General features: G+C 47.2%; 1 protein-coding gene across 2 annotated transcripts in view; it reads right to left on the minus strand.

Moving 5' to 3' along the window:
* Positions 1–16,665, minus strand: part of BAZ1A (bromodomain adjacent to zinc finger domain 1A) — a 353,746-nt gene that overhangs the window by 314,601 nt on the left and 22,480 nt on the right. For both annotated transcript variants that reach the window (XM_056545400.1, XM_056545399.1), the window contains exon 4: positions 10,477–10,611. In XM_056545400.1, the coding sequence (XP_056401375.1) occupies positions 10,477–10,611 (135 nt within the window). The remainder of the gene's footprint in view (positions 1–10,476; positions 10,612–16,665) is intronic.

The raw sequence follows: 16,665 nt of genomic DNA on the forward strand, positions 1-16,665 counted from the left end.
AAATGATCAGAAATGCAGAAAAAGATCATTCTCCTTTAAATTCAACTCCATGGCAGAGCAAATAAAAAGAGCTCTGTAAGTTTTAGGATGTCATTACTGAAGATACAGATATTGGTCCAGAAGTTGAAAAAAAAAAAAAAAAAGCCCCTCATGTCTTTCATTCCACCATCATTGCTTGTGGACACTGTTCTTATTGTACGCAGACCACCAAGAATAAAATCTTCAGGTTGGCAGCTATGATGTACAGAAAGCAATTTACATATTGCCGAATAGAATTTTTTTTTTTACCGTATGAGGTTTTTTTTTAACTATAAATTTTTATTACGATAAGTTTTGACAAAAGCTTCAACAACAATAGATACAATAAAGTTGCAAAATTTGGGGGGGGGTAAAAACCCCTAAAGGACAATAGAATGTAGTAACCAAACAGTACAATATCAAAGCTGATATACTGAGAGGACAGAACCCATAAAATACTGGAGCCCGTTTCCCCAGCATAAGGGTAAGGGAAGGGGGGAAAGGTAGGGAAGGGGGACGACAACAACCACCAGCAGGGAAGAGGCGAGACGAGGAAAAACTCATGAACAGTGGAGAAAGAAAAGGAAAAAAAGGAGAAAAGGAAAAGAAGAATAGAGGTCCAGAAGGAGTACACTTCCTAGGGAGGCTGACTATCAGTGAATCTATTACTGTACGAGTTTTTAAACCGTATACTGGAATTATTATTTTTTTTAATCAACTTGTGCCAGTTAAACAGATTTGTAAATTACTTCTATTAAAAAATCTTAAAGGGGTTCTCCCTTGTTTATACAGTTTTTTTGTTATTATGTTTGTGTGTTGCGTGTATAAGTATTTGTTTTTTTATGTGTGTTGGGATTATGTATATATGTATTTTCTTACCTTTTGTGAAGATCCGGAAGCTGGCCCCTTTTTCTTCCAGCGGCTTGCTGTGTTGTGTTCGGCCTGGCCCCTCTTTCTAGATAGGAAGGACAGGAGCAAGAACACACTCCCGACATCCCACATACCGAACACAACATGGCGGAGGCAGAGGTTACACAGCAAGCCACTGGAAGAAAGAGGGGCCAGCTTCCTGATCTTCACAAAAGCCAAGAAAATAAATATATACATAATCACAACAAAAAAAAAAAAAAAAAAAAAAAAAAAAAAAAAAACACACTTATACACACACATAACACAAACATAATAATAACAAAAAACAGTATAAACAAGGGAGAACCCCTTTAATCCTAGTATTTATCAGCTTCTATTTGCTCCACAGGAAGTTAATTTTGTTTTTGAATTTCCTTTCTTTCTGACTACATTGCTCTCTGCTGAGATCTCTGTTCATTTTAGGAACTGTCTAGAGTAGGAGCAAATCCCCACAGCAAACCTATCCTGCTCCAGACTGTTCCTAAAATGGACAGACGTGTCAGCAGAGAGCACTTTGTCAGACAGAAAGGAAATTCAAAAAGTAAAAGAACTTCCTGTGGAGCAAATAGAAGCTGATAAATTCTAGCAGGATTAAGATTTTTAAATAGAAGTACATTTACAAATCTGTTTAACTTTCTGACACCCGTTGATTTAAAAAAAAAAAATCCAGGGGAGTACCCCTTAAAATTGTGAAACTTAATAATGGAGTGAAAAGTTAAAGAAAAAAAAAGTGCAAAGTCAAAAACCGTATGGTGAAAACTGGATTGAACCGTACATACATACGGGTCTGGACGGTTCCCATTGACTCCCATGTTCAAATAAAAAAATTTAAAAAACCCTGTACATTTCAATACGGTTTTTAACCCGGACCAAAAATCGTGGTAGGCTATGGTTTTGGGTATGGGAAAAAAAAAAAAAAAAATGAAAACCGTACAGGGTGCTAAGAGGACACAACCAGATGGATCTTTTGGCATACGGCTTTCAGTGGAGAATCAATGCATACAGTTTTCAATACGGTTCCATATGGTTCTCACAATGAAAACATATATGGGAACTGTATTGCAAAAACGTTGTGTGAACCCAGCCTTATCCGGACCGGTGCTTTGAACCCGCTCGGTCTAAACGAAAAAATCAAGTTAAATGCTTTCATATCCACTTAGTTGTGTGCATTGCAAAATATATAGCGCAGTGTTTTTCATTATTATGGGTTTTTTTTTCACTCAGGACTGTGAAAGGAACGTTGCCTTAGTGCTGGGCGGTATATCAGTTCATACCCCCTTGCGATATTAATTTTTCCCATACTGCAATACCCCTTAATTATCAGCCACAGCGTGCTGGGAACCGATCTTATGTGACCCACAGGCGCTGTTCTGCTTCTCTTGCCCAACCCCTCCCCCCCTGGTTTATCAGCGCTGCGCTGTCCTACATAGGGGAACTAGTCATATGTCACCTCGTCCTCCTGTGAGTTGCGGGCCGCCAGCGCTGGAAATCTGTACTGTACTACATATTCATTGTGCCTGGGCTGCAAACAAAAACTTTAACTCATCTTTCTACGTTCCCCCGTCGTCACTCTGGTAACCGCCTCACGCTGGGGATGGGAACGTCAAAGAGCCAACACTGGCCACAGCGATGTCCCGCCTCAGTCAGTGATAGGCTGAGCGCACTGTCATGTAAGGAGCCGGCCGGCTTCTTACATGACAGTGCGCTCAGCCTATCACCAATAGAAGCAGGACATCGCTGTGGCCGACGATAGGCCGACGCCTCTGACGTTCCCATCCCCAGCGTGAGGCCGTCACATGAGCAAGGTAGGAAGAAGGTGACAAAGTTTATTTTGTTTATTTTTGCAGCCCGGGCACAAGGAATATGTAGTAGAGAACAGATTTCCAGCGCCCCGCAACTCACAGGAGGACAAGGTGTTATAGGATTAGTTCCCCAATGTGGGGGACAGCGCAGCGCTGAGCTGATAAACCAGGGCGGGGGAGGCGAAGGGGTTAGAGAAGCAGCGCCCATGGGTCACATGATTTGGGGGTGGTGATAAATATCGTTAAATAAAGTGGAACCGCCATAACTTACAAAAATACCGTGATGCATATTTTTGGTCATACTGCTCAGCTCTATGTTGCCTTGCTTCAGCCAGTCAGTGTCTGCTGACCGCGTCTCTCCCCTCCACAGTCCCAGGCACTTTTTATGGAGATTGATTCACAATAAAGAAGACTTATCTAGGTGAGTGAAAACAAGATGTTTATGCTTACCGTAAAATCTCTATCGGCTCCAGTGGGGGACACAGACCATGGGTATGTGCTGCTGTCACTAGGAGGCTTGACACTATGGCAACAAGAGAAGTCAGCTCCTCCCAGCAGGGTATACCCGCCTCCAGGCCACTGAGGTAAATCAGTTTTAGTCCCAGAGCAATAGGAGAAGACCGTCAGGTCAAAAGAAAAACCACAAACTGTCTGAGCAACTAGAATAAAAGGTAACCGAGCACACCCTCGGACAGACAACTGAAATAGGAACACCAGATAAAAGGGTGGGAGCTGTGTCCCCCTCGAGAAAGATTTTACGGTAAGCATAAAAATCTCGTTTTCTCTATCGGCTCCATTGGGGGTCACAGACCATGGGACGTACTAAAGCCGTCCCTTGGGTGGGTAAGGAATCAGTCAGGTGGACGGGTGGACCACCGCCGCCTGCAACGCCTTACGGCCCAGAGCTGCATCAGCTATTGCAAAAGTATGAGTCTGGTAGAACCTTGTGAAAGAGTGCAAAGACAACCACGTGGCCGCTTTACAGAACTGCGAGGAAGGGCCCAGGATGCCACAAAAAATGGGCGGAATGAGCCAAAACCCTGAAGGGTGGATCTTCCCCTTGCAGCGGTAAGCAGACCGGATCCACTGAAAAATGGTGGCCGTAGGTCGTCCTGTACTATGACCATCCGGAAAAACAAAAAAAACAAAAAAAAGGAGTTACATTGCCGAAAGGAAAAAGTGACAGATAAGTTTGAACAGCCCTCTCCACAACCAGTTTGTGGAGCAAATGCTCCCTGGGATGAGAAGGGGCAGACAAAAAGACGGCAGGACAATGTCCTCATTGAGATGAAAAAAAGGTCGAAACCATCTCAGGTAAGAAGGACGGACCTGGACGGAAAACAACTTGTCCTGGTATATAACCAGGAAAGGAGAACAGCAGGAGAGAGCTGCCAGCTCTGACACCCACCTAACAGAGGTAAGAGCAATAAGGAACGCCACCTTCCAGGGAAGGAGGCGAAGAGGAATGTCCCTGAGAAGTTCAAAAGGAGCGCCTTGCAGGGCACCTAAGACCAAGTGTAAGACCCAAGGGGGAGAAGGGGACCGAGAAGGAGGGGCAGCGTGTGCCTCTCCCTGAAGCAGGTCTGGACATGAGAATTTACGCCAAAGGAGATTGAAAAAGAATGGAAAGGGCCGAACCTTGACCCTAAAGGGAGCCGAGAGCCAACTCTTGGGCCAGCCCCGACCGGAAAGGGAGAAGGGGGTCGGGGAAAGGAAAACCACTACCGGAGGAAAAAGGCCGAGATTCACACCAACGAAAATAAGACCGCCAGGTATGGTGGTAAATCTTCGCAGAGGAAGGCTTGTGAGCCCTCAGCATGGTGGGAACCACTTAGAACCGCGGTCTCAACCGCCACACCGTCAAAAGCAGAGACGGTAAATAGGGGTGGCACAGCGACCTGAGATATGAGGTCTGGGCGAGAGGGAAGGCGCAGCGGTAAGTCGTTAGGAGCCTGACCACGACAACGTACCATGCCCGCCGGGGCCAGTCTGGGCCACGAGAATGGCGGGAACGCCTTCTGCTGCGAGTTTCCTCAGGACTCTGGAATGAGAGGAAGGGGAGGAAACATAAGGTAGAGCCATGCCCGACCAAGAAACAGATTCGGTTGTGGCGGGACGTGCAGAGGTCCACGCCTGGAGCGCCCTAGAGGGTGCAGGTCACTGCAAACACCTACGGATGTAGGGACCAGTCGCCTTTGACGGCTGAGGACCAGCTGAGACAGACCACAGTTGAGTATGTCCAAATGAGTATGTCCAAATTAAGATCGCTGAGATGGCCGGAAACCTGAGTTCCGCCCAGAAGGGAATTTCCCAAAGAAGCAAGCGAAGATAGAATTGCCCTAGTCCCAACATGTTGATGGGGAGAAGATCTTCTCGGGGGACCAAGGCCCCAGACCGGCCGGTCCTTGAAAACACCTCAGCCCAACAGACTGGCAGGAAGGAGCGCGCCTGAAAAGCAGGGGGAAACAAAGCCACCATAGAAGGGACTGACAAGACTGTCGAGAGACAACAATCTTGCGGTCGAGAGACAATGGAGACCTGTGCCACCGGAAGAGAATCACCAGTGTAAGAGGTCGGTGATTAAACTGGGTGAATGGCATGGCCACCACCAATCGACCCAGGACATTCATGCAAAAGTGAAGGGAAACTGGAGCAGGATGCAGAAGTTATCGGACTCCTGACAAGAGAGACAACAGGATGTCCGGCGCAGTCTAAAGCAGGCAGAGGCCGCGTCGAACTGGAGCCCCAGGAGAGAGGTTGGATTTGTCCCGATTAACCATCCAGCCGAAAAGAGTCAAGGGTTGGAGGTTGAGACTAAGACTCCCCAGATTTTGGGCCCTGGTTGGAGCTCTGATCAGCAGGTCATCTAAGTAAGGAATCACTCTTGTCCGTAAAAGGGCCATCACAGACGCCAGGTCCTTGGTAAGGACCCGCGGATTAGTGTCCAGACCGAAAGGGATAGCCACAATAGAAAATGGCCGTCCGGAACTGCTAAGTGGAGGTACCACTGATGACCGGGTATATTGGAATGTGGAGGTAGGCATCCTTGATGTCCACCAAGAAAATAAAATTCCCCTTGAACCATGGACGCCAGCACCGAACAGAGAGACTCCATTCAGAATGGGAAGAAGATGATGCTGGTTGAGATGCTCAAGAACCAAGATTGGGCGAACAGAAACACCTGTCTTGGGGACCATAAAGAGGTTGGAATAAAAACCTTGAAAACGTTCCCTTGAAGGAACCGGAACAATTACTCCCTGGATGAAAAGAAACTGGAGCGCGCCCAGAACTGCCGTTGCTAGAGAGGGGGACCGGGATAGAAAAAATCAATCCAATGAAGGGAGGCAAATTCCCGCGTGGTCCAGGCATCCCGGAAGAGTAAGAGACGAGCAACCACGAGGAAAGTCTGCAGGAGGGGGGGGGGGGTGACCCTTCAGGCCGAGGTGGGCCTACGGGTTTCCGATTGGGTCGCAAAATGGCCGGAACGGTTAGCTGACCTCCGGGAGGGACGGGTCAGGAAGGTGGGAGCCCTCTGCCCGTGAAGGCGCCTGGCTGGACAAGTTGTTGGTACCAAAGGTACGCAGGACCGGAAAGAGGACTTCCGACGGAAAGCGGTTCTGCGAGCCTTATCCAGAGGTATAAGGAACTCTTTCCACCCGTCACCTCACGTCATGAAGGCGGTTTCCGCATTCCAGGCTTAAGCCACATGGAGTGACTGAGGGCTACCAGGTAGCCTGTGGCAAAGTTATCACAGCAGATGTGCATGTAAGCAGAACACAGAAAATCTCCAGCTGAGAAGCATCGGAGAAATAGTTTAGATAAATCCTCCGGAGGGATCCTGAATACTACCCTGGCGGATTTGGGAGACCATATTGAAAGGGCTTTTGACACCCAGGCAAAAGCAAAAGCAGGAAGAAAGGAGAAACCTGCTGTCTCAAAGGCAAATTTTTCCAAAGTTTCCACCTACTTGTCCGCTGGATCCTTGAAGGCAGCCGCATCAGCCAACGGGAGGGTAGTCGCCTTAGAGAGACGGGAGACCGGTGGATCCACAATTGGAGGGGAGGTCCACCAAGCAATGTGGTCCTTCGCGAAGGGATATCACACTTGAACCTTCCTTTCCTGAAACTTCTTGTCAGGGTGCCTCCAGGCGGATTCAAGCAGGGCGTCAAATTCAGCGTGAGAGCCTTGGGTGTCGGTCGGGCACGAAAAAAAGGAAACTTCTGGAGCCATGTCCGAAGTTCCTGGGTCCTTTAGATGAAAGGTGTCTCTTATGGCCGAAACCAATGAGTTCACCACATCAGGCATATCCGTGCTGTCCTCCTAGGGAAGAGGCCGAATCAGAAACCTCATCCACAAGTTCTCCAGGTGAATGGGAACGAGGTGAGGCAGCCCTGGAAGAGGTCGGGCACGATGAAGGGAACTTCCGGAGCCACATCCGAAGTTCCTGGGTCCTCTAGATGGAAGGTGTCTCTTATGGCCAAAACTAGAGATGAGCGAATTTACAGTAAATTCGATTCGTCACGAACTTCTCGGCTCTGCAGTTGATGGCTTATCCTGCATTAATGAGTTCAGCTTTCAGGTGCTCCCGTGGGCTGGAAAAGGTGGATACAGTCCTAGAAGACTCTTTCCTAGGACTGTATCCACCTTTTCCAGCCCACCGGAGCACCTGAAAGTTGAACTAATTTATGCAGGATAAGTCATCAACTGTCGAGCTGAGAAGTTCGTGACGAATCTAATTTACTGTAAATTCGCTCATCTCTAGCCAAAACCAATGAGTGCACCATGTTCGACATATCCGTGAGGTCCTCTGATTCAGAGGCCGAAACGGAAACTTCATCCACAAGTTCTCCAGGTGAATGTGAACGTGTGAGGCGGCCCTGGAAGAGGGAGAGACTGACCTGGTACGCGGGTCTGGAGAGCTAGAACGGTGACCATGGGAGCATCCTCTAGGGATGAAGCTTGCTACAAGCTAGAGCAACAGGGCGATGCCTGTGAGGGGAGTGCCCATGCCTGCCCAAAGACTCGGGGGATGAGTCAGATGAAACACCCCTATGACGCTGCAAGAGCGTCAGTATATGGGGAGAGCGGGCCCCTCTGGAGGGCCGGTGTAGGGGGAGGGCCTCTTCAAGGCAGTCCCCACATAACGGGAGACCTGAGCAAAGTCAGATATAGACTGGGAGAGGGAGGAAACCAAGGTTGAAGGGGCGGCCAAACCCACCTGGTCTGAAGAGCAACCGGGGTAGAATAGCAGGGGGGTCTGGGGGAGCAGAGGTGCAGGCAGAACAAGTGGTTCAGCACAACCGGACACTTTTGAGTTACAGCTTCACAAGTGTAATAGATAACTAAAGAACTAGTTATCTGTGTGGAGGGAGGAATAGTACTGTGCACAGACTATAGCAAAAACTGAACAGTCACACCCAAGCTGTGTCCCTAAGGGAGCTGTGAGTAGCATTTTGCAATGCCCATGAGAACTGCGGCTGAGATGAGAAACCCTCTGAACCAATGGCCAGAGGGGGCTGTGCTAAACACAAGGGCACTGGGATTGGCCCTGCAATAACCCCCTATGCGCGCATGGCGCTGATTGGGGCTTAGTTCGCGCCCTTATGCAGGCTAGTAAAATACAGCCTGGTCCCTAATGGCGTCCGCTCCCAGCCCCGAGCGCATATGCGCCTGCGGGGGAAGGGAGGGAGCGGGCGAGACATTGTCGGCAGCCGCGCTGCCAAAATGAAAGACAAGCGCCGCGGCTGCCTTCTGCAGCCGCGGTAAAACAGTCAGTCATCACACACACACACACACACACATGAATACTGTGAAACACCACACTGCTCAGCCCCAGATATAATAAAAGTCCCCCCATAAAGGATAGGAGGGAAATCCCTCCTGGCAAGCCCCAACAGTCCCCATATAGAAGAGTGGGCAAAAACTGGGGGTCTCCAGATGTTTAAAGTCCTCACCTAAAAGAAAAAAGGGGAGATACTCGCCTTAGTCAGAAGAACTTACCTCATGAAGCCTTCCCAATGAAGTCTTCAGCCAGCTTTTGTCACCTGCATCTTGCCAGGCTTTTTGTAATAGCGAGGCGAGCAGGGAGGTAGGGGGACCCGGACCCATGAGGTACAACCCCAGGCGCTGACTGTTGGCGAGAGGGGGTTAACAGTACATCCAAGATGCCTGCCCCCTCAATCGCAATGGGGAAACCGTGAGCCGCAGTTCCTGAGTCCCCACCTGAATACAGAAAAGAAAAAGGAATACAAATTTTTTTTTTTTTTAAACTAACCCATCTCCTAATCATAGGAAAATAAAAAATATGACACCTGGTCCAGGGAGAACCCCAGACCAGTGTCCACCTCCTTATGAGGCTAAGCTAAAACTGATTACCTCAGTGGCCTGGAGGTGGGTATACCCTGCTGTGAGGAGCAGACAAGTGTCAAGCATAGTGTCAAGCCTCCTAGTGACAGCAGCATATACCCATGGTCTGTGTCCCCCAATGGAGCCGATAGAGAAATCTACTTTTTTTTACTTCACTGCCACGTATATTACTGTATTACTGGATATGCATCCCCAGCAGTCACTTATGTTACTTCACCTGCATCACTAGACCTCAGACTATTATTTTGTTAGCCTTAAAGATGGTATTGGTGCAGACCTTGCTTCTATAGCCTAGTAAAGCATATACTCACTCAGAATCTGCCAGGTACCGTAGATGGCGTCTTTTTAGATGAGTCAGTATGCTTCGGATTCTCACCACATGTACTCATGCTGGAACAGAGAGAATACCCCTGCCCTGAAGCTAGAACAGATATGAAACCACTTGCCAGCTCCCAATCATGGGGCAGAATGGCAGCAGAGAACTCATTTTTGAAATTGCTGACTCCTGAACACCGGAGCCCCTGTGTGACGTCACATCCACCTTCTTTGCCCTCCACGTTCCCATATACAGCATCACATCCCCTGAAGCAAACACTTTTTCTCCAACTCCAATAACACAACAGCCTTCCTCGGCAATTAGCACGACCGCACTCCAACTTTCAAGACACTCCACTCCTCCTTTCTGATATTGCCAACAGTGGAGTGGAGGGGGGGGGGGGGAATTTAAAAATGAGGTGTGAGCCAGGCTAGGAGACCCAACTATGGATCTCCTAGCCACCTATACCAAGGAGCCCAGCTTATTAAAGTATCCCTACAGATAGAGAATTTCTCATAATGAGAAATACTTTAATTTATACTGAATTGCTGACATGTATAGCAAAAGTGCATATTGAAAACACTGGAAAATATTGCCTTAGGAAAGGGTCACACGTCTGTGAGTAAACTGCACATGCGACTCAGATTCCAGATGTGTGTCTGCTCGTAGCGCCGGGTTGCTGCTATAAGCAGACAACAGGACACTGGCAATGCAGGAGGCACACTCAAGGGACAGTCAGTAGTGCATCTGCAGTGTCAAATATGCTGCAGATGTGCTACATGTGACCATAGACTTTGGCTGGTTCCACATTGAAATTAAAGACACATTTTTAATCCATTTACCGACATGAGTCCTGGCCTGATGGCAGGTCTGATGACCAGTGCAACTGACAAAGTATCAGCTTGCATCATAAGACCCGAGGTCAAATCTGGATTTGTATCCATAATATACCGGTGTGAAACTGACCTAACATAGCCTGTATTTACTTAAGAACCTTTTCTATTCAGAAGATTACATCAGCATCTAAGCATTCAGTTATCAACAATACAATAATATCACTCCTACCAGATATCCGGAACATCCTTATCTGGCTCGTCATCACTGTCACTGATTATAATTGTGTCGCTGTGGATGCTGTGTCCATTTGTCATTCCACTTTCCGGTGGTGGAAGTTTAACTTCCAAAATCGTACATTCCAACCTAACAGAGAAAAGTAATAAGGCTATATGAAAGGCAAGTTTCAATAAGTTGTCACTGCTGGAGAATTAATCGCTGACACAAAAATGCCTGGCAATACTGCAAATAACTTTTATAGTTGAATCCCTTGTTCTCTACTATGTAAAATCTGTCCAAAGAAGCCTTTATTGCTTTTTATCTTCCAACTGCAAACTTGTAAAAGGTGTGTTTTAGCTTGAAGTAACATTACAGTTTAAATTAACTAACTAAAGTAATTAAAATTGTATGCAGATAGCTTTCAGTATGTTAAAGAAGCGAAGAACAGGGGAACATAACCCGTTAAGGACCAGGGGTTTTTCCGTTTTTTTTTTTGCACTTATTTTTTCCTCCTTACACTTAAAAATTAATAACTTTAAATTTTGCACCTAAAAATCTATATGATTGCTTATTTTTTGCGCCACCAATTCTACTTTGTAATGACACCAGTCATTTTACCCAAAAATCTACGGCGAAATGGACAAAATTTAAAAGAAAAAAAAAAAATGTTGTAACTTTTGGGGGCTTCTATTTCTACGCAGTTAATTTTTCGGTACAAATTACACACTATTCCGTAGGTCCATATGATTAAAATGATACCCTACTTGTAGGTTTGATTTTGTCATACTTCTGAAAAAATCATAACTACATGCAGGAAAATTTATACGTTTAAAATTGTCATCATCTGACCCCTACAACTTTTTTATTTTTCCGCATATGGGGCAGTATGAGGGCAAATTTTTTGCGCCGTAATCTGAAGTTTTTAGCGGTACCATTTTTGTATTGATCGGACTTGATCGCTTTTTATTCATTTTTTCATTATATAAAAAGTGACCAAAAATACACTATTTTGGACTTTTTTTTTTGCACGTACACCAATGACTGTGCGGTTAATTAATTATATATTTTTATAATTCGGAAATTTCCGCACGCGGCGATACCACATATGTTTATTTTTATTTACAGTAAAAAAAAAAATTAAATGGGAAAAGGGGGGTGATTCAGACTTTTATTAGGGGAGGTGTTAAATGATCTTCGTTCACTTTTTTTTTGCAATATTATAGCTCCCATATGGGGCTTTAACCCTGCACACACTGATCTTTTACTCATAGGAAACCAGTGATCAATGATTCTACCGCTTGACTGCTCATGCCTGGACCCTCCTCGTGTCCCACAGCTGTTCGGGATGTCCACGGCGAAGTTGCGGCATCCTGAACAGCCCCCTGAGCTAGCCGGCAGTGGGTTACTTTCACTTTAGACGCAGCATTCAACTTTGAACGTTGCATCTAAAGGGTTAATAGCGCACGGCACCGCGATCATTGCTGCACGCTATTAGCCACAGGTCCCGGCTTCTAACAAAAAAAGGATGCACACTGCCGAAAGGATTTCAGATGTGGAATCTGGGTTGCCTTGCGGGGCTAGCCAAGTGGCCGAGGAAAATTCTGACTTTTTGGCTTGGTAGGCACTCGCCCGAGGATGACACTGAGTCAGTGGAGATTTTAAAGGCTTTATCTCTGTGCAAAAACTACGCGTTTCTAGGGGGCACCCCTCCGTCAGGTTTATAGCAACACAGTACGTTTTACAGTCACATATACATCATATTTCAAATTCTGGTGGGAGAGCGGGTCACGGGGTCAGTGATGACATCACATGACCCCAGCGGCCACTGCTGGGTGGGCTGGATCTGTACAGTATTCTTGTGGGGCTGGGTAGAACTATTTGAAAATTTCCCCATTGAAATCAATAGGCTGTGTAAAGCCTATGTGAGGTGTGCTGGCACGATAGTCTGCTAAGCAGAAGGGACGGCGGCCCAGGCAGTGGATGGGGTGCTAGTTACATGTATCTAATCCCGGGACGGGCATGAACTTTGTGTCACTGGGCTTGCATGTGTCAATGAACTTACAACCTCCATCAATTAACCCAGTGACCTACATTTGTAAGCCCCAGGTAAAAGTTAATGATTGACAGTGTTGGTTAATAACCAACGTAAACACATGCCATGTGGATGCAAAGATTGTGGTTGTAACATTGTATGACTAGGATTTAAGAAAACGTAGATCATTCTTGCACATACGGGTGTAGGCCAGTAGATGGCAGCAGAGGCATACAGATTATGGCTGCTAATGTGTGAGAGCGTGAGTAAGGTGCACAGTGGTAGAACTGGCTATATGATTTTGTGTTTTGATGTTTTATAAGGTTTTTAGTTGTAGTTTTTAATTAGTTTTTATTTTTTGTATTTTTCATTTTTCTATTTTATCTTGATTTATATTTATTTTTATGTGGGACTGGGTAGGTGATGTTATATGGTGACCTACTGTATGTGAGTGGTGGGGTCCACCTTGGGGGAGGGGAAGAAAGGTATGGTAGGGAGTGTATGATTGGGTGATCAGGGTGGCGGGAGGGTGCTGGGGCTTGGGTAGGTGGCGGTGTGAATTATTTGATGAGTTCTGTGGCCTCATTAAGTCCACCTACCACCAGACGTGGGGCGCTGTGCATGAGGGTGGCACCATCGTACGCAAATCTAGTTATGGGCAAATTTGAAGACATACATATCACCTCCCAGGACACCTACAAGCAACACGTGAAACTCTACACAAGATACATTGACGACCTTTTTTTTCATATGGGATGGACCACCTGAACTCATCCAAGAAATCAATCAAATCAATAAAACCTGGGGGGGGGGGGGGATGAGGATCAGCCTCACCTCCCATCACTCACCTGTCAAGATACACTTTCTCGACCTAGAAATTCAGAACAAAGATGGAAAAATGAACACCATTACTCACTTCAAAAAAGTCGACTAACAGTTATCTACCATTCAATAGCAGCCACCTCAAAAAAAAATGGAAAACCAACGTACCATACAGCCAATACAAAAGGTATCCGGAAAAACTGCACAAAAAACAGTGACTTCAGAAGTCAAGTCAAAATACTACACAACCGCTTTAAAGAAAAAGGATATCCAGAACCACTACTAAAAGAAGCGTACAATAAAACCAAACATCTCACACAGGAAGAATGTCTCAAACCAAAAAATAAATCTACCAACACCACAACCACACAAAAAAGGAGCAACTTCACCACGTACAGCTTTGCCCATAACCAAAGCCTAGCCACACGTCGACAACACAGGCACATCCTACAATCTGACCCCATCCTCAAAACCATACTTCCCGACAAACCCACTATCACCTACTGCAGGGCACCAACACTTAAAAGCATCATTGCCCCAAGCCAACTGACAACACACCATGAAAAAGCAACCAAAAACTACCAGTGCACCAAAAGGATCCTACAAATGCCCCACAAAAAAAAAAAAAAAAAAACTGCCTCTGCTGCCACACCATTTCCCACAAAAAATAATTTTTCACAAACCCTCATACAGGCGAAAAATTCCCCAACAAATTCCACTTAACATGCAAATCCAGTTAAGTAATCTATGTCATCACTTGCATCTTTGTTAAAAATTATGTGGGCAGAACCACCCAGGAACTCCACTCAAGACTCAACAAACACCGTAACAACATAATAGAAATTTCACACACAGTGTATCCAGACACCCAATACCCCATCACAATCTGTCCCATCGATCACATTCCCACCCACAGCTCTAACCGACTGCAAAACCTCATCAGAAGGGAAATGTATCGGATCTTCAAACTTTGCACTCTCCAGCCCCTTGGACTTTATGAGGACACAGAACTCAAATAATTCACACCACCTCCTACCCAAGAGATAGATCCAAACAGCGCTCACCACATCAAGGATGTGGAGCAAACGTTCTCTGGCATGAAAAGGGGCCAGTAGAACGATGTCCTCATTGAGATGAAAGGCCGAAACCACCTTAGGTAAGAAGGACGGGCCTGGACGGAAAACAACTTTGTCCTGGTGTACAACCAGGAAGGGAGAATGGCAGGAGAGAGCTGCCAGCTCTGACACCCTCCTAATAGAGGTAATAGCAATAAGGAACGCCACCTTCCAGGAAAGGAGGCGAAGATAAATGTCCCTGAGAGGTTCACAAGAAGCACCTTGCAGGGCACCCAAGACCAAGTTTAAGTCCCAAGGGGGAGAAGGGGACCGAGAAGGAGGGGCAGCGTGTGCCAATCCCTGAAGAAAGGTCCGGACATGAGAATTGGATGCCAGAGGACGATGAAAAAGAATGGAAAGGGACTAAACTTGACCCTTAAGGGAGCTGAGAGCCAACCCTTATTCCAGCCCCGACTGCAAAAAGGAAAGGAGTCGGGGAAAGGAAAACACGACCGGAGGAAAAAAAATGAGGACTGAGCTTCACACCAACAAAAATAAGACCGCCAGGTATGGTGGTAAATCTTTGCAGAGGAGGGCTTGCGAGCCCTGAGCATGGTGCGAATCACTTGGGAAGAGAAACCGCAGGCCCTTAGCACCGCAGTCTCAACCGCCACGCCGTGAAAAGCAGCTACAGTAAATTGGGGTGGCACAGGGGAACTTAAGAGGTCTGGACGAGGTGGGAGGCGTGCCAGAACGTCATCCAGGAGCCTGACCACATCAGCGTACCACACCCTCCGGAGCCAGTCTGGAACCACGAGAATGGCAGGAACGCCCTCTGCTTTGATTTTCCTCAGGACCCTGGGAAGGAGAGGAAGGAGAGGGAACAGGAAGGGGAGGCAAAGCCCTATCAAGGGATCACCAGGGCATCCACAGCTAGAGCCAAGGGGTCCTGGGACTTTGACAAAAAATATTATTTTTTTTTTTTAAAAGAACTTTTTGGTTGTGGCAGGACACGAAGAGGTCCACGTCTGGAGTACCCCAGAGGTTGCAGATCTCTGCTAACACCTCTGGATGCAGGGACCACTCGCCGGGGTCGGCTTTGGACTGGCTGAGAAAATCCGCTTCCCAGTTGTGCACTCCCGGAATGTAAAATGCTGAGATGGCCGGAACCCTGAGTTCCGCCCAGGAGAATTTTGGTTACCTCGGCCATCGCTGCTGAGCTGCAAGTGCCCCCCTGGCGATTGATGTACGCCACAGCAGTGGAGTTGTCCAACTGGACACAAACAGGGCGGTCCTGGAGGGACTGACGAGACCGCCGAGAGAGAACAACCTTGCGGTCGAGAGACAGTGGAGAACTGTCCCACTGGGAGAGAATCGCCAGTTGAAGAGGACGGTAATGAAACTGGGCAAAGGGCACGGCCTCCATGGCTGCCACTATCCAACCCAGGGCTTCCATGCAAAAGCAAATGGAAACTGGGGCAGGGTTCCGAAGTAAATCGGACAAGAGAGAGTTAGCCGCTTGTCCGGCGGGAGTCGATTGCGGGCAGCGGCCATGTCGAACTGGAGCCCCAGGAAAACCAGTGACTGGGTGGGAGAGAGGTAGGACTTGTCTTGATTGACCATCCAACCGAGCAAGACAAGGCCTGGAGGGTGAGCCCAAGACTCTCCAGATTCTGAGCCCTGGTTGGAGCATTAATTAGTAGGTCGTCCAAGTAAGGAATCAGACATCCTGTGTCCTTAAAAGGGCAATCACAGGCGCAAGTACCTTGGTAAAGACCCACGGAGCAGTGGCAAGACTGAAGGGGAGAGCTACCAAAACTGAAAATGGCCTTCTGGAACTGCAAAGCGGAGGTACCGCTGATGACCAGGGAATATTGGGCTGATGACCAGGGAATATTGGAATGTGGAGGTAGGAATCCTTGATGTCCACAGAGGAAAGAAACTCCCCTTGATCAATGGACGCCACTACCGAACGGAGAGACTCCATTCGGAAATAGCGGAGTAGAAGATGCGGGTTGGGACGCTTGAGATTCAAGATTAGGCATACAGAACCGCCTTTCTTGGGGACCACGAAGAGGTTGGAGTAAGAACCTCGAAAACAATCCCTGGGAGGAACCGGGACAATTACTCCCTGCATGAGAAGGGACTGGAGTGCGCCCAAAAATGCTTTTGCTAGTGAGGGGGACCGGGGGGCCCGGGAAAGAAAAAGTGATCCCTTGGAAGGGAGGCAAATTCGATCCTGTACCCGTTGGCTACCACGTCTCTGACCCAGGAGTCCTGAACATGCGTGGT

The sequence above is a fragment of the Hyla sarda genome, chromosome 11, assembly GCF_029499605.1.
Source record: "Hyla sarda isolate aHylSar1 chromosome 11, aHylSar1.hap1, whole genome shotgun sequence".
Lineage (NCBI taxonomy): Eukaryota > Metazoa > Chordata > Amphibia > Anura > Hylidae > Hyla > Hyla sarda.